We start from the raw sequence: 25,053 nt of genomic DNA, 5'->3' as shown, positions 1-25,053 counted from the left end.
ATAGGTGGTTTTGAGGGCCACAGAGTGGTCTTCCCTGCCTATTCTTGCCCTCCCCAGTCCTGAATCTCCCCTCCTGCAATCCACTTTCCCCTCAAGGCAGCTAGGATTGGCATCAGTGTTGAGAAGGTGGGAAACACTCAGTAGAAGGTAGGAGGAAGAAAAGCCACCCACCTTTGTTCTCACAATGGGGTTCTTCCAGTTCCTCAAATGGGTGCTGAGATAGGAAGGCCTGGGCCGACTCGAGGACTGAGTAGATATAGGGGCCTCGGGACTTGACTTCTTCCATAAAAGCCTGTGAAGAACAGGAAGACTGAGAGTCCCCAGGCCCCCCAAGACCTGTCTCCCCTGGAAGACCTGGTCTAGTCCCCTACGGCTCGAATTGACTCCCATTCTTCCCAAGAACCCAGTCCTTCCTGGAGCCTCTGAAGGCTTCTGCTGAGTGGAGTAAGGTGACATCAGCAGGCCCTATGCCGGTCAGCAATACAGTCTAGTCAGTCTTGGGACCTTCCTCCTGAAACAAATGGGTTCCATGGGGCATTTAAGGGCCCGGGGCTCTTGAAACTGGACACAGTCAGGTCTAAAAGACCTCTGGGCATTATCTGCAAACATTTGAAGGTTCGTGTTAGGGCAAGGGGGGGGCTAAAATAGGACCAACAGGTCCTAAATGGAGATATGTACATTTCAGTTTGCTATAAAGCCATCAGAGCCCCTCAGAAATGGAAGAAAGGGGGAGTTCCCAGGCTCTGAACTGGTCTCGTGGCCATTGGAAGTGTTGACCTACCGAATGAGTCTCCTTTTCCTTCTGCACCAGGGCCACGGCCCCTTGGAGCGGCAGCTGAGCAGACAGCTCCTCATCCTTCTGGCTGAGCCAGTCAATGATCTCTTGTAAAGGGGGTTGCAGCTTCCCACTGGGATCGGAGAAGGCCTCAAGTCGAGCCCTGCAGGGAGTAGACCAGAAGACCCATGAACAGCCCCATCACTCACTTACCTGGCTCATCAAGGCACTGATTCACTTAGATGATCTTGGCCTGAGGGAAATAGAAGCAGAATTCCAACTAGGTCAAAGTGAGGCCTCAATGAGGTGGAATTTCCTCCAGCAGCTCCTTCAACACACAGCCTGGTGAAGACTTGGGTTCAAGTCCTACCTCCAGTGTATGTGTGGGCTGTGTGACCTCTCCCAGACTAGAAATGGCAGAGCAGTGATCACCCTCCACCCAGTGGCAAAACAAGTTTGGTCTTGTCCTTATCCTTTCTTAATGATCAGAGCCACAGACAAGTGGAACCAGTAATGCACTACCCGCCACGGTAAGGGCTTTGAGGAGGCCAGGCCGGGCAAGCTGAACAGGAATGGGGATTGGACAGTTCCAGTGCTGGGACAGGGAGACTTTAGTCAGATGAGAAAGCACAGAGGCTTGCCAACCCCCCTTCAAGCCTCAGAGGCCTGCCACTGGAGATCTGACCAGGGGAAGAGCACTAGGGTGGAGCTGGGTTAGGGTTAGGGTTAGGGTTAGAGAACTGGGGGAGCCCCAGAGAAAAGGTAAATCAGGCGCCAGCTGCCCAGCACCAACATTCAGATCCAATAGCCCTGTGAGAAAGCAGCATCGGGATCACCCCCATTTTTCTTTATTTTTTGACAAATGAGATACTTCAAGAAATAAAATGAATTACCTCACAGGAAATGGCATGTTTGGGACTCACCCCAGATGGCAGAGGGAATGGAGAGAGGAAGGAGAAAGGGGGTTTGCAGGGGCGGAGGAGGCCCAAGGGTCTGGGACGACAAAAAGAAGGGAGGAAGCTGGCCCTGAGCTAAGGCCGCAGGCAGGGGAGTGAGGGAGGCCACAAGAAGGTAGTTCCAGGGCCCAGGTCACAGTCGTGGGCTTACCGGAGGTTGTGTGACTTCTTTTTTATTTCATTCCAACACAGATTCATGACTGGAGCCTCCAGGGGCCCGATGGCACCATTCAGGACTTGTCTCACACAGGCCGGCCCTGGGCCATCCTGAGAAGCCGCAGCTGTGGCTCTAACCTGGACAAAGGCACACAAGTGGCTGAGGACCCACCACCATGCCCTGGGGAAGGGAGATGCTAGGCCAGAGGCAGGGCCCCAAGGTCGGTGGCACTTGGGCTTCACCTTCCAGTTGAGCCCCTTGCTTTATAAAGAGAAAAGCCCAGAGGCCCCAAGGGCCAGGGAGCTCTGTTCACTGCCAGGTTCTTGCCTCATCTCTGGCGATCACACTCCACCTGGGTGGGCAACAGAGGCCCCCAAAAGGGGAGAACACCTAGGCATGCCACTGGTAGAAGGAACTGCACGGATGAGAGAGCTGTAAAGGACATGAGTGGTTCAGTGATTTGCCCAAGGTCATACTGCAGTCTATGTGGAAGGCAGGACTTGAACCCAGGTCACCTTGCCTCTCTGCAAACCTTGTGTTGTAGCTGCCCAAGCTGGTTTACCCCAGGGAGCTCTGGAACAGTGCCCCTTTTTTCCCTTTACTCCCCCCCAAGCTATTTAAGAATGGTTGGACAGGAATTAGGGAAACTGAGCTCATTATAACTCCTGTCAGCTTCTGGCTCTGGGATGAGCAAGGACTTAGCTTGTATCCTCCTAGACAACATCTTTTCCCCCATCTTCAAGGATGCTGGCACAAGGTGGCAACCAAGCAGGTCCAAACATGGACTCAATTGGGGGGGAACCTAGGCATCTATGTCCTCCTCCCCCCATCCAGAACCAGCAGGACCTCTAGGTGGCCCAAAGAGGACTAGATACAGCCTGGGAAACTTCCCCCTGCCCTCCTCTTCCTTCCCCACCATAGAGGAATCCTACCTGTGTTGGGGAGGGGCTCCTCCACAGGCTCAGGCAGCAGCAGCTCCATGGACCCTGGCATTAATGTTCTCACCCCACTTGCTGCCTTGGCACTGCCAAGCAGAGACCCAACAGAGCACTGACTTCAATCAAGGGAGGTGGATTTGCTCTCAGCAGGCGGGTGGGCTGGTGGGCTGGGAGCAGGAGCAGGCAGCCACTGTCACCCTGTTTACTGACCCTCCAGGAATCCAGAGGGGGGCGGTTACAGCAGAGATCTGATGGTGAATCATAGCTTTGTCCATGTGGAATTTCTGTGCTCGCTTTCTCTGTCTCTCTCTGTCTCTCTCTGTCTCTCTCTGTCTCTCTCTCTCTCTGTCTCTCTCTCTCTCTCTCTACTGGTTCAGTTATCTTGGGCAATGTGGTTGGGGGGATTTACTGGGCTTGAGTAGGGGTTGGGAGTGATAGGTAGGAGGTGCCCCTTGACAGTGAATGGTACCCATTAAGGACTAACCCAGAGGCAGAACAGAGGGAAGGGGAAGGGAGGGGAGGGGAAGGGAAGAAGCTTTTATATTGAACTTGGGATACATCAGATACTATGCCAAGGCCTTTAGAAATACAATCTCATTTCATTCTCACAACCACGAGGGGTAGGTACTGTTGTTTTCCCCATTTTACAGTTGAAGAAACTGAGGCAAGCAGGTGAAGTGATTCACAGTCCCACAGCTAGTATCTGAGGCTGGATTTGCACTCAGGTTTTCCTGACTCCAGGTTCAGCTCTCTCTATCCACTGCAGACTAGCTCTAAACTTAAGGAACAGTGCTCCCTAATCCTAAAGTCATCCTAATAACATTAAAGCAAAGATTCTTCTTTGAGTTTCCCAACAGCCCTGGGAGGTAGGTGTGACACTATCCTGTTTTGCAGGGAAACTGAAGCTGAGAGAGGTTGCATCCCTGGCAGTGTCAAAGGTGGGATGTAAACTGAGGCTTCACTGACTCCAAAACCTAGGAATGATGAAGGATGGGGATGGCATAGGTGAACTGAGTCAGGGCAAGCCTAGAACTGTGCTATGGAAGACACCATTGTTGTGGTACAAGGAAGCCTCTGCTGGGTCTTGGCTCAGCCTGGCCTGGCCTGACCTTTCAGCACCACCTTCCCTCCTCCTCCCAGCAGACCTGCCTGGGGAAAGGTTAACATTCCAAGCTTGGGGGCTCCCCCTCCCTGCTACCTCTCAATGGAAAACACTTTGTTTTTGCCAAAAGGGTTGGTTTCCATTCCCGTCCTCAGCTGCTCCCACAGAACCCGCTGCACATTGTTCCCATGCTCGGGCCCACCTACAGGAATAGCTGGCCCAGCTGCCTGGCCCTCCTAGAGTGGACCTCTCCCTTCCAGTTCCCCCCTCCCCCACCCCGGACTTTGCCCTGGAGTTGAGCTGGTCCTTCTCTGGCCTGCCTGCCCTGAGGGACCCCTGCCCTTCTTTCTGCCTTCTCTCCTCCCTCCCAGCTGAGCACCAGGCCTCTTCTCCCTGCTCCCACCTCAGAGCGTGTGGCTAGGCTGGATCAGTCACCTGCAGAATGCTACCGCCTTCCCACCCTCTTTCCAAGTTAAGGGATCCAATTCCATCTTCAAGCTCTGGTGGGCTATCAGGCTAGGTCTGCCTTGGGCACAATGGGGAGGGCCAGCCTTTGGGAAATGGGCAGGATCTCTGAGCCCTGGCGTGTTTAAGGAGGTAGCTGACCTTGAGGATGACCCTCCAGAGAATTCTGCAGGTCTGCTCCTGTGTTCACAAGTGGCTGTGCCTTGGCTCAATCCCATCTCCTGCCTAGGTGATCACTATTTCTCCTGATCCTCTTGAAGGTGCCAAGTTTTCCATCTAGATCCTTGAGAGCCAAGTCAGAAGAAACCTGTCTCCTAGGCCTTCTGACCATCCCATCTTCTTTTCCTTGTATCTCTCATGAGATGTCCCTGCACCTCAGTTCCCATGTGCTGTGCTGGCTCCCTTCCTGTCTACCATATATTTAGCCGCCACCCGCAAGGCCCTCATTGGTGAGTCAGCACTGCAGGCCCAGCTGTGAGCCCCTGGCTTCTAGACGGGAGAAACTACTTTCTCCCCACCATCCCCTACCCCCCACTCCAGCCTAAAGATATCGAACCCATTTTCCCCTTCATGGGGCTGGGGCAATCCTGATGAGCTCTCTCAATGTCAGTGGCTGGGGGTGGGATAGGGAAGGTGGGGGGGGGGGGAACTTTTCCCAAGCTGCTTGAGGATTCTTAGGAAGAGGCCAATCACCCAAATCTCTCTGTTGTAAGATGTGAGCCCTAGGACTTGAATTGGAGGCCCTAAGGAGAGGGGAGAAGTTACATACAGCATACCCCAGACAAGCCTCTAGGGGCTCCTTCTTCCCCAGGATCCTTTCACTGGAGACAGAGACATTGAGCCAGATGCAGCTCCCACCCCCCCCCCTCGAGATTTAGATTTGGCTGGAAAAGGGTAAAAAGGGGATGAAAGAGAGCAACACTGGAATAGGTCAATGAAAAAGAGAAAGGTCTTGGGGGTTGAGGATTGGAGGTGGTGATGAGGGAAATGTGGGAAATAGCTGAAATCTAGCCAGGCTCAAGTCTCCTGAACTCAGTGGCAATCACTTCTGAATCTGGACAGCAGAGGGCTTGTGTCACACCTGGCATTCCCAGGCCAGGGAACCATCTAACTTGGCCCTTCCCAGCTCAAGGGGACCCCCAGTTCTGCTCTGCTCCCCTATCCTCCAAGGAAGCAAGGAAAGGAGAAAACCTAGATGGCCATACCAAAGGAAGGCCCCATTTGGACAGATCATCCAGGCCATGGGTGGAGGAAGAGGGGGTCTAGATATTCACACAAAGATGACTACCCCCACCTGGAGCCTATCCACCTGAAGTCTACTCCTTCTGTTAGGCCAAGTGGCACCATTTGAAAGACAAAATCATTCACTAGATCTGGAGACAAAAGACCTAGGGTGAAATGTTACCTCTGTTCCTGTATGCCCCAGGCCAGGCAACTGGCCCTTCTGGACCTCCTCTATTGATCTGGCTGGCCTCTGCAGTCCTTTTCACTCTTAAGCTCCTAAGGACTGGAGATGGCCTAACAGAGGAAAGGATATTGGATTTCAAGGCCATCTGACCTGGGTTCAAATCTCATCTTTCTTTCTTATTTATTTCCTGGGTGGCCTGAGGCAAGTCACTTCCCATCCCTGGGATTCAGTTTCCTCCTCAGTCAAGGAAAGAGCTGCCCTTTGAGCTTCCTTCTATTTCCTTTGGTTCTTACCTGAGGTTGGGGGCGGGTGGTACTGAGGCCACCGTTCTGCTGGGCTTGGTCAGCTGCCCGCCATTCATGACATCGTGGGAATGTGTAGGGACATCCCTGCATGACCATGGGCTGCATCAGAACAGCAGCTCATGGAGGGGCAGGGCAGGGCAGGAGGACAAAAGCACCTGGAAGAGTAATAGAGAGAGCCTCTATTAGGTCCTGGCAAAGGCCCCACCATTCAATGCCTGGTCTCTCAGCCTGGTCTCCCTGGTGGAAGTGGTACAAGGAATAAAGAGAATGAAGTGAAGGATCCAAAGGATGGGTGGGTGGGGTAGCAAACCTGAGAGGTCTATGAGGCAAATGATACTACAGTGTGCCCACTGGTTACCTCCCCCACCACCTTGTTCCACTCCAATGAATCTGATTTCCCTTCAATGGTAGAGATGGCAACCTATCCATGATCCCCCAAGAGGTGGAGATGGGGACTCTATCCAACAGCTTAACATCTCAAGGGTACCAATGGATCAGTCAGAATTGATTCTGCACCTACTAGGTGACAGGCACTGTGCAGGAAATACTAACTCAAAATAACAGTAATAGTGAGCATTTACATAGCACTTTGTTGTTTATTTCATCTTTACAACAACCCTTGGAGGCAGATGCCATTATTATTCCCCTTTTACAGATGAGGAAACAGGGTGAGGAAGGTCAAGGAACTTGCCCAAAGTGGCAAAGCATTTCAACTTAGGTCTTCTGATTCCCTTGCAGTCCAAAGCAGACAAAACCAGGAAACTTACACTCTAATGGAAGAGACAATATGCACAAATCTAAGTAAATGCAAAACAGTACCTTGGACACCAGCAAAGGCCCTCAAGGAGGTGCTTGAGCTGAGGCCCGAAGAAGACTAAGGGTCTCCAGAGAAAAGGGGAGGAAAGAGAGCATTCTGAACAATTATGCAGAGATGGGCAGTATCCCACAAGGTCAATTTGACTACACTGTAGAATATACAGAAGGGAGTGAGACATGAGAGGTCTTGAAAGAAAGGCTGGGACCAAGTTATAAATGGCAAAGAAATCTGTATTAGATGTTAGAGGTAATAGGAAGCCACAGGGAATTTACTGAGTAGAAGAGGGAGGGACATGGATCTGAGCTGTAGAAAATCCACCTGGGCAGCTGTGAGGAGGATGGATTAAAGAGGGGAGACACTTGAATCAATAAGAGCCATTAGGGCTATTGCTCTGGTTCAGATGAGAAGACATGATGATCAAACTAAGGTGGTAGGTTCTATGGAGAGAAGGGAATATGTACGAAAGATGTAAGGAAGTGACAGTATTTAGGAACAGATTGGATATGGGTGGTAGGCAAAAGGAAGGAGTTGAGGACAACCCTGAGGTCACACATCTAGATAATTGGAAGTATGATGGTTTCCTTCACCAAGATCAGAAAGCTTGGTGGTACTGGTTTGGGAAGGTGCTGGGGTAGGAGTGAGTTGTTTGGACATGCTGAATTTGGAAAACCAGCAGAACATTCCAGGTAAAATGTCAGATGGTGATTTATGCCTGGAACCCAGGAGACTGGGGCTGGATATAGAGATCCTGGAGTCATCTACATAATGATGATAATTAAACTCGTGGAAGCCAATGAGGTTACTGCAAGAGCGGAAACAGAAAAGAGAAACACTCTCAGGGCAGCTTTAGGGAATATCCACAAAGGGCATGATCTGCACAATAGGGCAGCAAGGGAGACCAGGGAGTGGTCAGATAGGAATGATGATAGCCAAGAGAAGAGTGTCACAAAGACCAAGGAAAGAGAGAGGATTCAGGGTGGTCAGCAGGATTCAATGCTGCAGAGAAGCCAAAATGGATGAGGACTGAAAAAAGACAGATTTGGCAAATAAACTTTGGTGAAGGCAATTTCAGTAGCGTGATGAGGTCAGAAAACAGACTGCAGCAGGTTCAGAAGACTGAGAGGGAAGGCAATGGAAAGGCAAGGGTAGATGGAGAATAGTAGGGTCGAGTGAGGGGTGATCAATGGAGTAAATGGGTTCCCCCATCAATGATTCATCATTCTCTTCATGGAACTAGCTTATATTTTTTATTATTTCTTTGATCACATCATCCTTTGTAATCCCCTGTTCATAACATGTCACAGTCTGCTCTTCTCTCCACTGTGTTCTAGGAGTTTGTTTTCATTTCTTCAGAGATTACGATATTTCACATCTCACATGAAACATACATGAATTCTCAAAATATTCTCATTCTTCTCTCTCTTTTTTTTTAGGTTTTTGCAAGGCAAATGGGGTTAAGTGGCTTGCCCAAGGCCACACAGCTAGGTAATTATTAAGTGTCTGAGACCAGATTTGAACCCAGGTACTCCTGACTCCAAGGCCATTGCTTTATCCACTACGCCACCTAGCTGCCCCTAATGCTCATTCTTCTCAGTCCTACACAAAGCTCCCTAGAATGAATAGGAAAAAAAAGTATCCTTTGAACGAGAGATGTCTGTGAGAGTGATCATCAGAAACCAAAGCACAGGTGTGATGGTGCATTCCAAGTGTGGAAAGACAAAAGAACCCTGGTAGATAATTTCTTCCTATTCTTCTGTTGACCCTGTCACAGGTCAATGGCCCATAAAACAACCAACCTCAGGTTATTGTCTTGAAACCCAACTGAAATAAAAGAAGGCAGCAAACTCTTTCCACTCTAAGAAATGGACAGCTAGAGGATGTTCAGGTGCCTCTGAAGTGGGTCACTGTCCTCCCTCCATCACCTGTTACTGCTGTGGTTGGGTGACTTTTCTGTCAGGAGTCACTTTGTTCCCATGGGATGCTTGGAGTGACTTATGATAGAGGGGAAGGAATGACTGAGGTAAGGGCAAAGAGTGGCGGGGAATTTTTAAGACTGGTCTTTAGAACCATGATGGGGGTTCTTTTTATTCTCATGAGGCCTATGGCAATATTCATTGTTCTCTTCTTAAGCTGAGTACCTTAAAAAGATCTAGGGGGAGAGACATGAATGCTGGATATGGTATCAGAGGTCCTGAATTCAAGGTCTGGCTCTGCCAATGATTATCTATGTGCCTGTGACCTCAGGCAAATGATCTCCATCTCTGGGCCTCAGTTTCCTCATCTATTAAGTGATCTTTAAAGTTTCTTCCATCTCTGAGCCAAAGATCCTATGAATGTGTTGACTGAACTGCTTTACAAACTGCAGGTTTGAATGGACAAGAGATGTTTTTCTCAAAGTTAAGGATCTTCTATAGTCTAAGAATAGAGTTGTTCCAAACAGAGAACAGGGAAAGCAAGAGAAGTGGTTAGATGGGAACTGTGAGGCCACTATCACTTGAACTTCCAGCCCCAAAAGAAGTCCCACCCTCAATACCCCCTACAAGTGGTCACCCAGGGACAAGGCTACTAGACTCCCACCTGCAATTTCAACCCTACTCCTAACCTTTCCTCGTCGCCTGGCCAGCTGACCTCACCAAATACAGAACATACCAGATTAATCTTGCTGCCTTTTTTGACATGGTTCCTAAAAAGTTAAATCAAGGGAATGCTAGTTTTAGAGGAGCATTTGATAGTGAGATATGAGCTAAATTGTCCAATCAGATAGCTTTGAAACTGGTTGGAAAACTCAAAGGATAGTTATGAAAAGTTCAGTGGTCAGCTTGGAGAGTTCAAGCAGAGTGTTCCAGGTATCTTTGGTTGGCCCTGTCCTATTTAACATTTTGAGCAATGAATTGGACGAAGTTATAAATGGCACGCTTGTCAAATTCACGAATGACATAAATTTGGGGAGGATAAATAAGAGTCAAGACCTTGACCAGCCAGAACACTGAGCAGAATTGGATTAGATTCAATTTAATTGGGATAGATGCAAAGTGAACCTGGATACAAAAAGAATCAGCTTCACAATGACAAGGGAAAAGCTTGGCTAGAAGGCATTTTGGAGAAGAATTTGAGAGCTAAGGGTCCATACACAAAGAAATCTCCTTTAGAAAATATTCAACAAATGGGCATCTGGCCTGCATTTCAAGACCTAGGGTGAAGGTAGAAATTCCCCTGTAGACAGCTCTCAAGGTTAGGAAGATTTTCTTGACATCAAGTCTAAATCTGCCTCTTCCCAACTGGTCCTACCCTGGGAGTGGAGGGGGGAGAGAGAAAGGGCAAAAAGATCAGGACTCTTCCACATGACAGTCCTTCAAATACTTGAACACAGTCAACTTGTTACTGAGTCTTCTTTTCTCCAATTAAAACATGTTCAGTTCCTTCAAGTGATCCTCATATGTTATGGACTCAAGACTATTCCCATGCTGGTTGCCCTCTCCTGGAAATTCTTGAAGCTTTTCAATGACCTTAATATAAGTCAACCTTAGAGACAGCTAGCTGGTGGCACAGTGGATAGAGCACAGGGTCCAGAGTCAGGTCTACAGTGGCTTCAGATTTGAATAGCTGTGTGAATCTAGGTGAGTCCCTCAGTTTGCCTCAGTTTTCTCACCTGTAAAATGGGGTTACTAATAGCACTTACCTTGCAGGTTGTAATTAGATCTTACATTGGGCAAATCACATCTAGTATATCTCTTGATTCTGTAGAGGGCCTCTTTGCTGGAGAACAGGGCAGAGAAGGGGCCCGAGACCATGTCATGTGACAGTGGGCTATTTGAGTCTGAAAAGAGAGGCCTTTGGTGGGGGGACTTGAGGGGTTGTCCCATGGCATAGTGACTGGACTGGCATTGTTTCAGTGAAGTAAGCAAAACTGAAAAATGACATCCACAAGATCTACAGTAACATTAATTTAAAAAAAAGATCCCTAAAAGAAGATTGAATCCTGAGTACTGAGAATCGTTGGTCTTGGTCCTGCCTGGAGAATTTAATTCAATTCAACACGAATTTATTTAAAGCAAACTTAGTGCAATGCCAGGTACTATTCTAGGGGTTAGGTAAACAAAGAAAAAAAAATCAAACTGAAACAGTCCCTGACCTCAAAGAATTTGTAGCATGTTTAACAACTAGCTCTCAAGAAAATATACTTATGACGTTTTTAAGTTTAATCTGCATTATTAATATTATCTCATCACTTTATTAAGTCTAGACAAACAAAACAATAAATCAAACCCCATTTTGTAGCCTTTGCTAATTTTTAAGGTGTAAAAGCTCACACTGAGGGACAGTAAGGTAGCACAGAGGATAGAATACCACCCTGGAGCCAGGAGGACCTGAGTTCAAATGTGGACTCAGACACTTAATACTTAACTGTGTGACCTTGAGGGAGTCAATCCCATTGCCTTGCAAAAAAACCAAAATGGGGGCGGCTAGGTGGCACAGTAGATAGAGCACTGGTCCTGGAATCAGGATTACCTGAGTTCAAATCCAACCTCAGACACTTAATAATTACCTAGCTGTATGACCTTGGTCAAGTCACTTAACCCCATTGCCTAGCAAAAAACAAACAAACAAAAAACAAAACAAAAAAGCTCACAGCGAAAATTTAACAATTGGCTTTCATGAGCAAATTCAAGCTAGCTTCAACACAGATTCTATAGTATATGTAGAAATGTATAACCCACCTCTCCTAATAGGTCTCTCTGCCTCTCTCTCCCTATTCCCATACATTTTTCACATAGCTTGGAAAATGCTTTTACTAAAATACAAATAGATCTGACCATGTCACTAACTTACTCAATAAACTCTAGTAATACCTTATTACTTCCAAATACAAATACAATTGAAGCAGCTCGGTGGCGCAGTGGATAGAGCACCGGCCCTGGAGTCAGAGGACCTGAGTTCAGCCTCAGACAGTTCATAATTACCTAGATGTGTGACCTTGGGCAAGTCACTGAACCCCACTGCCTTGCAAAAAAGTTTTACAACAATTTTAAAAAAAATGCAATCTCCTCCGCTTAGCAATAAATATCCTTTATGACCTGGCCTCAACCCTACCTCAGAGACTTATTTCATCTTACTCCTTGCTTCACACTTCCTTTGAACCAGTGTGTTCAGTCTTCTGTTCATTTTCATTCATCTGATACTCGCCCCATCTTTTCTCCCATGTCTGTATACCATCCTCATGAACCTTCTCCTCCTTTACACACTAATGTGGTTTTTAAAAACTATTTCTTCTCTCTCAGAATGGGAGAGGACAAGGGATACTACCTGACTACTTAACTAAGAGGTAGAAAAAAAGAGAGGAAAAATTAAATAACTAAATAAAAGGAAGAAAGAAAAAAGAATAAGTTAAACAATTCTAAAAGAAAGGATCAAGGAAATACATAGTGAGGGGTAAAGGGATACTTCCACTGTATGTGGAAGATAGCCAAGAGAGCCAGTGGGAATTTAGGTTGCCTTAGAATAGATAAGCTAAAATAACTAAAGAGACTGTTTTTTACAGAGAAAGACAGAGAAAATGCTAATTAAAAACATTACAGACAATTGGAAGAAAATATGAAACTAATTCATAACTTTAAATGTTAATAGATCAAATAATCCAATAAAGTAGAAAAGGACAATGGAATGGATATGAAAACAAAACTACATAAACTGTTGCCTACAAGAAATGTTAAAAAAAAATAACCCAAAGATATACACAGAATAGCAATGAGAGGCTAGGAAAAAAATGTGTTATACATTGTGTGAATTCAAAAAAGCAGGACTTGTAATCATTCTACCAGAAAGAGCAAAAACAAAAATCCACTACATAAAAGGGACAAATAAGGAACCTGTTATGTTTCTAAACTAATTATCATTATGAAACATATATGCTTCAAACAATAGTGATTCTAGAGCTTAAAGGCTTATGGCATATTCTAAATGGTAATGCTTAAAAATAAACATACTGAGGCAGCTAGGTGGCACAGTGGGACAGTATATAAGAGTCAGGAATATCTGAGTTCAAATCCTGCCTCACACACTTACTGTATGACCCTGGCCAAGTTGTTTAACCTGTCTCAGTTTCCTTGACTGTAAAATAAGGATAATAAAGGCATTGACCTCAAAGGATTGTGAGGATCAAATGAAAGAATACATACAACGCTTTGCAAACCTTAAAGCACTATAGAAATGCTAAAATTAAACATTTTGGTACCACATGAAACTTTTTACAAAATCCAACATGTATTATTAGGGCACAGAAAAATTGCAAATAAATGTAAAAAGACAGAAATAGTAAACAAATCCCCTATAGATCATAACACAATAACATACGAATCTCTTCAGTGAACACAAACAAAAAAACAGAGAGCCAAATGAAGATTTATAAGGGAATCCTAAATAATGAATGGATCAAAGAAATCATAGAGACAATTAATAATTATGTGAAAGAAAATGATAATGATTAAACAACATACCAAAATTTCTGGGATGCAGCTAAAGCAGTCCTCAGGGGGAAAATCATATCCCTACAAACACACATTCACAAAATAGAAAAAGAGAGGATTAATGAACAAATAAACACTAAATATTAGAAAGCCAACAAATATACAAATCCAAAATAAGCGCCAGAGAGGAGATATTAAGAAAACTAGAAGAGAAATAAACTAGAAGGAAAGAAAAGCAATAAAAAATGATAAATAAAACTAAAAGCTGGTTCTTTGAAAAGACCAGTAAAATGTATGAACCTGTAGCCAAGCTGATTTTTAAAAGGACAGAAAATCAAACCCACAAAATAGCAGACAAGCAAGATGAAATGATTGCAAAACCAGAAAAAACATCAAAGTAATTATCAGAATCCACTATGCCCAGTTATATGCTAACAAGACTGAGAACACTAAAGAAAGAGGGGAATATCTTCACAAATATAAAGGTCTCAAGCTAAGTGAAGACCAGAGATTTTAAGTAATCCAGTATCAGACAAGGAAATCAAACGAACTATAAAGGAATTACCAAGGCGGGGGTGGGAGCGGGGAATAACTTCTAGGCTAGATGAATTCATAGGAGAATTGTATCAAACTGTATAGAACAATTAGAACCAATACTACACAAATTACTTCTTGATATTTCAATAGCTTCTTTATGGATATTGCAATATTTTTTCTTTGACACAGGAGGTCTGGATTTTGGTTATGATATTTTGAAATTGCTCATTTTGGGGCTCCTTTCAGATTCTGGGATTCTTAGTGGCAGTTTAGGTGGCACAGGGAATAGAGCACCGAAGCTGGAATCAGGATAATGTGAGTTCAAACCCAACCTCAAGCACTTACTAGCTGTGAGACCCTGGGCAAGTCACTTAACCTCTGTCTCAGTGAATTGGGATAATAATTGTATCTACCTCCCAGGATTGTTGTGAGGATCAATTTTTACATCAATTTTTACAGTTCTGAGCTCAAAGAAGACACTTGATAGATGCTTGTTTCCTTTCTTCCTCCAATATTTCCTCTGGTTCTAATAGATTCTGGTAGTTCTCATTTAAGATTTTTTTGAAATACAGTGTCCAGACTTTTAAAAGTTTGAGGTTTTCAGGGAGTTCAATGATTTTAAATTTTTTCCTGTTTTCCAGGTCAGTTTTTTTCACTTTTTCAAACTTTGGATTTTATTTTAATATTTCTTACTATCTTATAGAGTCATTAATTTATGATTGGTCTTTTCTAGTTTGGGGGATTCCATTTATTTACCAATTTCTCTAAGATACTCTCCATTTTTTTCTTTTTTTTTCGTTTTTTGGTTTTTGGTATTTTTGCAAGGCAATGGGGTTAAGTGGCTTGCCCAAGGCCACACAGCTAGGTCATTATTAAGTGTCTGAGGCTGGATTTGAACTCAGGTCCTCCTGACTCCAGGGCCAGTGCTCTATCCACTGCACTGCCTAGCTGCCCCATTTTTTCCCACTTTTTAAAATCCCTTGCTTCATTTCTTTTAGGCATTCCTGTAGTCCTTATAGAAAAGCTATTTTTAGCTTGGAGTCTCTTCTAGTTGCTGGTTTTGCAATCACTTTTTTTTTTATTTTGGTTGGGGTATTCTTTGATTTTCTCATCTTTCTAGCTTTAATTTCTGAAATGGGGCTCTATGCCAGCATCAACCTTTGTCCCTTACTGGCCTCTGGGATGGGGTGATTGAATTTGCTTTGCTCTGGATCCTCTAGGCTCTTGAGATGAGCCCCACATACTGGTTAGATCTCCATGCATCTCTGAGGCTGAGTCCACTGGATCTTCAGGACCTGTTGGGCATCTCAGGACAGATTTCGGGATCTCAGAGCCCTTGAGCCTGCACTGTCCAAGTCTGAGAACTGCACCATAACTCTGATCAGTACCAAGCTGGTCACTTCCTACTGCTATTGCTTCTTCAGGACACTGAAGCTTGAAGGCTACATGTGTTCTATCTCTGGTTGGCCGGACCTTGCTTTCCTGGAGGGACCCCCTTTCCTATTGTCCTTGGGCTTTTGGCTTATTTTCTGAGCCATTCTTGGGTGGAAGACAGAATTACTATAGTTTCTCATTGGATTTATTGATCATTATTTGGTCTGATGTTTGCTTCAGGGTTTGGCTGGGGTAGCTATGGAAGAAGCTGGGCAGCCTGCCTTTTTCTTGTTCAGGCATCCATCTGGGCAGGAAGTCCTGCTCTATTTTGTCCACAACCTGGAAATCTATGTTCTCTATTTTCCTTTAGTGATGTTTTTCTCCTCTCCACCTAAGGACACTGACTGCCACTCACTAAATGCTTATTGCTTGAAAATATATGAAGTAAACACCAAGTAATTTGGCAGGAAATACTAGCAACTATCAGTGGGGGGAATCAGGAAAAGTCACATGGATAATCTGGTACTTAAGGGAGTTGGAGGAGAGAAAGAAGAGCACTGTGTGACATGGGGGACAAGCAAAGGTTCAAGGTGGGCAATGAGAAGCTTTAGCAAGGGAACATCAAATAAACCAGTTTAGGTGGATGTCGTTTATAAAATAGAAGAATGGTATAATAAGCCCAGAAGGATGGGCTGGGATAAGTCTCTCAAAAAGAGCAGTTTGTAACAGAAAGTCATTAGAGCAGTTATGTCCAAGATGGATTCAAGGGGAAAGAATGGAGGCAGAGAGACTAGTGAGGAACCTATAACTTTAGACCAGCTGAGGTGACAAAGATCTAAACCAGGGTGCTGGCCAGGTGAGTAGAGAGAAGACAACAAGATGATATGACAGGGGGTAGAAGTGATAAAATTTGACAGAGGGGAACCTGAATGTGACTGGCAGGATGACTGTGCCTTCTATAGAGACAGGAACTTAAGAAGACATAGCAGTTGAAGGTATGGGACTAGAGATCAGGGTTAGACATGTTCATCTGGGAGTCACCATCTTAGATACTAAAATGAAAGTCATGGGTGACCATATGACTCACCAAGCAAGTGTAACAGGACAAGAGGACCTGGGACAGAGATGCAACCCCTGGGTGATGTTTGTGTTTTGTTCTCGAGGAAGACCATGGCCTCAAGGAGGTGATGCCATGACAAGCACATGAACCTGGATTGGAGGGGGTTCTGTGCTGAGTCTCCAGCCTCACTTTCTTCTCCAGAGCTGTCTGGGTCCAGTGGCAAGATAGGAAGAACCTGGACTACTGGAGATAGCCCTGGATGTGAGGCAATCAGGGTGAATTGACTTGCCCAGGTCATCCAGCTAGTTACAGTCAAGTGTCTGAGGCTGGATTTGAACTCTCATCCTCCTGACTCCAAGGCCAGTGCTCTAGCCACTGTGCCACCTAATTGCCCTAGCTTCTGGATAGAGAAAGAACAATTGATGAAACAGTGGCAGAGGACTATTGAGATAGAATGCTGCTCCATTGTTTCATATGGTCCTAGAGGGCAAAATTGGATGTCATGAGTGAAGCCTCCAAAGAGTTAGATTTGGCTCAATATCAGGAAAAACTTGCCAGCAATGAGGTCTGGCCCATCATGGAACTCAGGTCTTGAAGCAGAGGTTGGACACTTGAGGGTATGGTGATTGGGAGACTGGATATGAGGACAATTAAGGTCCCTTCTGAGTTTCTTTGAAAAGAGTAAAGTGGAGGGAAGAGCAATTTATTGACTCTAAAATCCAAGGAACTGACTGTTCTGCCTCATCCAGGTGGCAGCCAGGCAAAAGTTAAGTTTACGTCACCAGAAGGTTCTTGGGCTAGAACGTCCCAGGAAGAAAGGGCATCAAAGTCTCAGATAGGAGAAGAGAGACCCAGAGCACATGATGTATCAAATTCCTGAACTTCCATATGGGAATCAGAGAACTGAAAGTTAGGGAGAATGACAAGGTGGAGGGGAAAGCCATAGTGAGAGTCCTAAAGAACCAAGCCTTCCTGAAGGTGGTTGCCCTAAGAGAGTATGGCCTCTCAACATACTATGTTCACTTTTTAAACATTTCTTGTTTTCTTTTCTTTCTCATGGTTGTTTTCCAGTCTTCTTTCACAACATGACTAATTTGTTGTACATATATCATCTATACTGGATTGTTTGCTGCCCTGGGGAAAGGGAAGGAAAGGGGGGTGGGTGGGAAAATGTGGCACTCAAAAACTTGCTCAAGAATGAAAGTGGAAAGTGCATGTCATTGGAAACAAATTCAAGAAAGAAAGAAAGTGCTTCATTGAACCAGAAGAATCAGGACTACAGAATTGTATCTCTGGAAAGGACCTTAGGGATCAGCCAATCCAAACCTGACTTCACAGGAGGCAAAGGTAAAGAGACAATTCCTGAAAGCTTTGCTTGTCAGGCCATTCTCAGAAGTCAAATCCTATTTTCCATTCATTTCCATTAGTAACTTGGAATTCCCATTAAGGAGGGGAAAAATTAGTCCCAAGAGACAATAAAAATGACAAGGAAGAGTGCAACAAATCTTCTCCTTAAAGGCAAAAGGTCTTTCTCTGCTAACAATACACTGAAGTAAGCTAAAGTGGAAATCCTACTGCATCAAATCTTTAACATACCCTGAGTCTCTCGGGAGGGAGACCCATGGGAGAAGAAAGCATGTTGCCTGGCCAATTTGAGCAGTCTGGATCCTTATTTGTAAGATTTTAGAAACTCTTAGCTTTTCACTGTTTTTTCCTAAAGGGCTCTAACATAAGCTGCCATCTCAGGCACTGATGTGTCTGGGCAGTATCCTTTGTTAGGAAGGAGAACAGTAAAGTACAGTTCTGACATCCATGAATCATGACATCATGAACACCGGAACACCACGAGGGACACACCTGTATAGGTTTAAGCGGTTCTCTTCTTGAGGTTTCTTAGGGATCCCCAAGACCTTTAGACACTCTCCTTGGGGGAGGAGGGGATACACTCCCCAGCTTAGCTGAAATGACCAAGTCAAGCCGGGTGCCTCCCACCTTGAGCTAAGTGGATATTCAGACTCATAAGTATCAGACAGCAAGGACTCAGAGGCTGGGGCCCTCAGAGGGTTCAGCCAGGGCAGGGCAGGGCAGCATAGGGGCAGCACAGCTCAGCACAGCCTTGCATACGTGGGCATAGGTCCTAACAGTTCTCCCATATGTTTGTCATTTACACTTCCAGCACCCCTATCTGGGGGTGGGGGAGGAGTAACTACCCTGGATACGGTCAGCAAGCCTGTTCCATCTTGCCCCATCCAGATCCCTTTGGCTTTCCTTGGGAGGCAGGGGGAAGGAGAGTTTCCCCGATGGCTTACCTGAAGGGGTCTACCTAAGAGAGAGGATGGTTTAAGAAAAGTCAGGAACTAAGGGGAATTGGACCCAGAAAAGGCAATGGATGTTTGGATCAACGGGGGGGGGGGGGGGGAGCAAAAACAAACTCCGCCTTCCTCTACGGACAGTCAACACTATGCTCCTGATGGAGCCCATCAAGGCAGAGCAGGCCAGTGGCAGTGCTTCGCTCCCACCTGGTAAGCTGTGGCTCACTCCTTCCAGGGCAGTTCTTAGGAGTAGCCCGACACTTTCCAGGTGGTCAGAAAGGAAACCGGAGGTGGGAGGGGAATGTCACAGGCCAGAAAATCGAGTGAAGGCAGAGAGTCGGAACTTCGGGGGGCAGTTCCGGACGGCTGGCTACTTATTTGCTGAGGGGGGAGCTCCTAGGCCCCACCCTTCTCCTCCTCTCTGGGCCACAGATTTTCCCATCAGCAAATGAGCTCTGGGAACAAAGCCTGAGATTGACAAGGGAAAAGCCCCCCCCAACTCAGATGGCCAAACTGCTCCCCTCTTTGCCCCCCCAACCCTGGGGTGTCTTCCTTCTGCAGCAGGCAAGCCTTTGGGCAAGTTTCCCCAGAAGCACCCACAGGAACAGGAAATCCGGCCGCAAACAGCCAGAGCCACCGGCACACATGCCCCCCCCGGCCCCCCCAGCCACCTGAGCACCAGCAGGGGCTGGGGAGCATTTCCTCCGGGGCCTACCTTGCAATGCCCGCAGGTCGCAGAAGCCCAGGAAGGAGGCAGGGCGCTGGGGCTGGCAGCCTCTGTGAATCAGCAAAGAAGTCGCTGTGGCAGGGATGCCCACAGCTGCTGGGAACACACTCTCCTCTTCTGTCTCTGCCTCCCCCCTCTCCCCGCCTCCCTCTCCCTCCCCTCTCTCCTCCCCCTCCTCTTCCTCCTCTCCGCCCCCCTCCTCCTGGTTCTCTTGTGTTGCTATGCAATCATATCCCCAGTTCCAACAGCATCACTCCGACCTCAGGCCAAGATACCCTTGACTGGGCGAACGCCGGAGGAGAAAGGACAATCCTGAAAAGCTGGCGGGCCTGGGGGGCGGGTGGGGGCTCTGGGGAGGAGGAGGAGGAGTCCTGGGAGGCCGGGGTGCTTGGGAGTGGGTGGCAGAGAGGAACCCAGAAAGGAGGGAGGAGATGAAAGAGCCAGGTGGAGCTTTGGGTTCTCTTGGGGGGGGGGAGAAAAATATTGGGAGGGGGAGGATCCTCCCCAGCAAAATAGAGAAAGCTTAGTCCCTCTTTCTATTCTCAGTGCTGCCCTCACTCTCCCTTCCTTCTGTATGGCCAAAAAGGGTCTTAACCTGTACAGGAAGCAAAATGGACCCGACCTCCACCTGCCCCAGACCACCTTCTCTTCTCTCCACCCCCTCAATCTCAGTCTCTACTATCCTCCTCAGCTCTGGGGGTCCAGGGAGACACAACTACTGAATGTTTGGAAGGCCCCCAGAAAGGGGATGGAGGAGAGGAATAGACTCCTCCATTCCATCCACTAGATTGGCCTTGCCCTTTTGTAGAGTGCAAGCTCAGTGATGGCAGGTATTATCTCAATTTTGTCTTTCTCTCATCAGCATTGGAGCGTAGGTCCTGGCACCCCCTTAAGAAATCCAAGGTCCCTCAGACAGGGATGACCCTAATTGCCTTGGCTTTTCTAAGCGCCACTATTTATTTCCTGACCTAAATGAACTTAGGATGGGATTGATTGATAGAGCTTTTCCCAAGTCCTTCCTTTATGCAAAGTTCTGGGCAGATAAATACAAGCAAGCCACACAGGAGGATGATCTTTTCTCATTTTTTGTTTGTCAACTGAGTTTGCACTGGTTCAACCTGAAGCCCCATAGGCCTCCGCATCTTTAATGTTTAGGAGACTTCTGGTATGAGCACAGGGTCTTTCCTTTTTCAGGATCCCTATGGGCTTGACCAACCCCCATTCCTTCAATGAATGGAACTCAGATCAGTCAACTGAGAATATTGAAATTGTAGTCAATGAAGCTGGCTTGAGACAATTAGGTCATGGACAGCAGTTGGATGGTCAGAAGTCAAGAGAAACTGAAAAGTGAAATTGCCCTCTATAGTTTTCGGACAGTCACCCAGCTGTGCCCATTTGGTCTGCTGTCCTGACTACCCTTAAGGGGAACAACCAGGGCCCAGAAGGGCAGGTAAGCTTGGTTTTTCACTTATGGATAGGAATGGTTTGATGACTTAAAAAAAAAACTGGAATATCATTTCATTGAGCCACTGTACCTCAGTTTCTCTCCACTCATCAAGTGGGAAGATCTGGTTAGCTTGTGGTTTCTGCAGCAGTAATTGAAGCTGAATGATTGTGGGCCTCTGGAGTACTCTCTGGAAAGCTTAGTTAATGATAGGCATATTATGCTTGAGATTGGGGTAGACTAATGCAAAGAGGTTTCAATGGCCAGTAGAATGGTTGGGGGTGGGAGAAGGCAGAGAAAGAATACAGGAAAAGGAAATAGGGCCGTGGCAATGGCTGCTGCAATAAAAAGGCAGTAAGGAGAGCTGATTCTTTTGATTTACTGTAAGACAGCCAAGCACCTTCCTGCCAGTCTATGGGCCGTCCAGCAAATGAGCCCACCTGGCTCAAAAGGGATGAGGCAAGGCCTGGCAAGAACTATGGGGCGTAACAAGGAGCAACTGGAGGAAGGGTCCTGGGGCTTTCTGTTCAGTCTGCTATTAGAGCCTCTTCCTAGGAGAGACTTCTTAGTCTTGACCAAGTGTTTGGGGCGGGGGGTGCTATTACATACTGTTGGATTGGGTTCGCAGAAGCATATTATAGCCTCCTTTGGAATTCCAGAGAAAAAAAGAAATATTCCTTCAAAAGTCCTTTCTAGACTTGGACTGTACCCGAAGAAAGAAACTTTATTAGTATTTGCTTGGACTTCTTTGTTCAAGAAACAATGCTTTCTAAGAAAATTGTCTTCTCCCTTTTTCTCTTAGGCCTAATCCCATTCTTTTAAGAAAGAACATAAAAATTCAACAAGAAAGCTAAGGCCATGGAAAACGGATTAAGAGTGGTAATCAGACTTAGAACAAGATGCTTTGCCTTCCCCTATCCCTGAAGGGAACAGAACAGAGGAAAAACATCTCTGGGGTACTTCAAGCTTTGTTGAAGGGTTCATAGGGGGGCATCAGAGAAGGATTGAGTGGCTTTAGGAAAACTTCTAGATTAAATGACTTGTTCTGGGTTGATGAAGCAGTTTATTACCTTGTACTTAACCCAAAGTTGTACAACTTTTTTTTATCATAATGGGAAATGTTCCTTGTTCAAAAAGCATATAAATGGGACTTACAAATGACTTGAATGAAAGAAACACATCCAAAGGCATGAAGAAACTTTCTCTCCCCAGTGCATGGCTCCAAATAGTGATAAATTTGCTGCCTAAATGGTTTCTGCAAGAGTTGTGCCTATGACATAGAAAACATGCAACAATAATAGTTTTCCTTGTATATGGAGGGATGATGTGTGGCAGGTTGGGATCTGCTTTTTTTCAGGATCAAAACTGTTCAAAATTCACTGTGGGTTTACACTTATTTAGTGATGTCCAAGTTCAAGCTCTGGGAGACCAAAGTTTGGGAACTTTTCAGAATGGGGCTAGGGCTCTTATATCAATCACCATGTGTTCCTCAGGATTGGTTGGGGCTGGGATGAGTAAGCTCTATTTGAATTCATCCTCACAACGGCTCTGAGAGGGAGGATGGGACACACTTAGATGCAACGCATAGCCTTCTTTTTCCAAAAATGTAAGTGCTATGCCCAAGGTCACTGAGCCAGGACCAGATTCCTCCGCTTGTGCTGCCTAGCCTAGTCCTCTTTCCACTTTCCCATTTTGACTGCAGCCTAGCTTTGGTCTAAATAGAGCACCTCATTTGGTTACATAACACCCCTGCTGCTGGGCCCAATTTACCAGAAGCTTGGGATTCGCAGAAGTGGGTGGGAGGTAACCAACTGTGGAAGATGAGCTCCCCATTGGAGATGCTCCTCAACAAAAAGGAAGAGTCAGGTGGGTCAAGGCTTCTGCAGCATGCCTGCCTCCTCACCAGCCCACCAACTACCTCAGGCAATCTTCTTGGGCCTTTGTTTTTAGGTCTCCTGAGTCACATCTCAACATTCCTGAATCATATTATCAGGAATTGGAAAGGACCTCTGAGGCCAGTTAGTCTAATGGTATTTCCTACCTCTTCCACTCTGTTGACACAAATTGCTGCCCTAAGCAGAATTCTCTCCCCTTGCTCCGGACTCCTAATCTTGCTCTGCTCTTCTGTTCCCCACAACCTGTTCAATCCTAGTCTTGTGCCCACCTCTAGCAAAAGTCCTGATCTACTGGAACCAAATGGTCCTCCACTTGGTATTTTGGGCACTAGCATTCCTTCCTTCCACTTAGAGGGTACAGCTGAGGCTTAGGATTTACCCCCTCAAAACATTTGTCTGTGCCTTCTCTTATTCCCTTGGACTCTAGGAACAAAGAAAATGGGATTCTTGGTGTATCCTCTAACCAATTCTGAAGCTATAACTCAATAACCTTGCCTAGGCAGGATAGATGACTTCAGGGTTATCTAGTCCAATCCCCTCATTTCATAGATAAAAGCATCTAGAGCCCTGAAGTACCTTGGCCAAGGACTTCCTTTCTAGGTCTTCAGTAGCTGTGGCCATAGCACCCACAGGGGCAATGGTGAGGCTACAATCTCAACAGTAGCTGCTTCCCAAAATGACTGGAAGTCCTGTTATCCTCAAGGGCTCAAGGTCCTGGGCTGTCTCCATCAGGGTCTGAGGGAAGATGGTGGTCAAGTGGGTGGCAGCAGCTTGGCTTACATGGCACATACTACCTCCTGTCTCTCAAAATAACCCACATGTGGCAGTAGGGATGGCTGATCCCTTCCCTTCAGAAGATGCCTCCATGGATAATGACTGTGGGGGCTGGGTTAGAAGCAGGACTAGTGATCTGAGGATGGTTGCCCATCTTGGGGTTTCTATGCTTATCTGCCCATAGGTGGCAGTTTTTGAGCAGTTGGAATTGCATGAGGAAGGATGAGGAAGGTGGGCCCCTTCTCCACAATTATGGCTGCAGAGACTGGGCTGGTCTGGTGGCTTAAGGGACTCTTGGTTCAGGGTCCTGGTCTCCATCTGGAGCTGATACAGTTGGAGGTCAAGGTGGTGATGACTGGTCTGACTTGCCTGGCACATTCGGCCTCCCATCTCCACCTCAGGTGTCCTGCCACTACATATGACTATAATAGATTATTATTCTCTTGTAAGAAATAAGTATGGGGGCGGCTAGGTGGCACTGTGGATGGAGCACTGGCCCTGGAGTCAGGTGTACCTGAGTTCAAATCCAGCCTCAGGCACTTAATAATTACCTAGTTGTGTGACCTTGGGCAAGTCACTTAACCCCATTTGCCTTGCAAAAAAAAAAGAACTAATATGAGAAACTAGAAAGACTTGTATGAACTGATACAGAGGGAAACACAATGATGACTATGAAGCTTGGAGATATTAAAGGAAAGAACCTAAATTGAGCTCCAACTCTTTCTAGCTCTTCCAGACTGGGAAGAAAGGAAAGGCAATGACTGAAAGAGAAGCAAGATCCTGCGAATAAGCCCAAAAGGGTTGAGATTAGTAGTGCCACTTTAGGCTTTGGACTCTATCTCCTCTCCAAAGTCAATACTCCTCTTTTCTGTAGGGCCTTCATGGGCCAAGACATTCTCTGGATTTGTACTTCCTGTGCAGCTTTGTGGTCTAGCCTGAGTTTTCTCCAGATTTACATTGGATCAAGAATTTCACTGTCACTTGGAACCCTGAGGGACTTGGTCTACCCAACATGCACTTAATCATCTAGAGCCCAGTGGACATGTATATACCTAGAGCTATTGGCAAGGTCCTTTCTCAGGAGCCTTTCTCTCAGTCCCCTTGATGGAGGTGGGATAGAGTTCAGCAAAATTAGGATACAGAGAAGGTTGCCTATCTCCACCTTGACCCCCATGGCCTGGAATGTTAGCATTTTGGGCAACTGCTCAGATTGTTCTCTACACTCACACTGTTTTTGAGTTTAGCCTGAAGCTGGGGGTCCCTTGATGGCACTCCTTGTCCATCTCAGAATCATGGGAAGGGGAAACAAGAGCAGTGTAGACTTCCTTTGGTCCAGGGTCCAAGTCAGTCCCTTGATACTGAAGATTCTTTGGCCTGACCAATCCCATTTCCTGGCCACAACTGGGCCAGGGAGAAGTAGCCCTCCCAAAGCTTCCAGGCCTCTGCAATATGCTTCAACCACACAAACTGGCTTGTACAGAGTGGCTAAGGGTCATATAGCTGGGAGCTCTTCTTCCATTGGTAGAGAGACTGGGGGCCCAGT

At 46.3% G+C, this 25,053-nt stretch overlaps 1 protein-coding gene across 5 annotated transcripts in view; it reads right to left on the bottom strand.

Moving 5' to 3' along the window:
• The window catches only part of DRP2 (dystrophin related protein 2), a 41,214-nt gene extending 21,730 nt beyond the window's left edge, over positions 1–19,484 (bottom strand). For 4 of the 5 annotated variants that reach the window (XM_074205739.1, XM_074205736.1, XM_074205737.1 and 1 more), the window contains exons 1-6: positions 19,386–19,484; positions 13,418–13,468; positions 6,095–6,261; positions 1,883–2,025; positions 782–938; positions 172–292 (exon numbers count right to left, since the gene is read on the bottom strand). In XM_074205739.1, the coding sequence (XP_074061840.1) occupies positions 172–292; positions 782–938; positions 1,883–2,025; positions 6,095–6,211 (538 nt within the window). In that variant the 5' untranslated portion in view covers positions 6,212–6,261; positions 13,418–13,468; positions 19,386–19,484. Of the gene's footprint in view, positions 1–171; positions 293–781; positions 939–1,882; positions 2,026–2,820; positions 4,241–6,094; positions 6,262–13,417; positions 13,469–19,385 lie in introns of those variants that run through there. The other variant, XM_074205740.1, reaches the window with a different exon arrangement.
• Between the last annotated feature and the right edge of the window lie 5,569 nt (positions 19,485–25,053).

The sequence above is a fragment of the Macrotis lagotis genome, chromosome X (assembly GCF_037893015.1).
Source record: "Macrotis lagotis isolate mMagLag1 chromosome X, bilby.v1.9.chrom.fasta, whole genome shotgun sequence".
Taxonomy (NCBI): domain Eukaryota; kingdom Metazoa; phylum Chordata; class Mammalia; order Peramelemorphia; family Peramelidae; genus Macrotis; species Macrotis lagotis.
The sequence above is the reverse complement of the archived record's forward strand: the minus strand, read 5'-3'. Positions and strand labels throughout refer to the sequence as shown.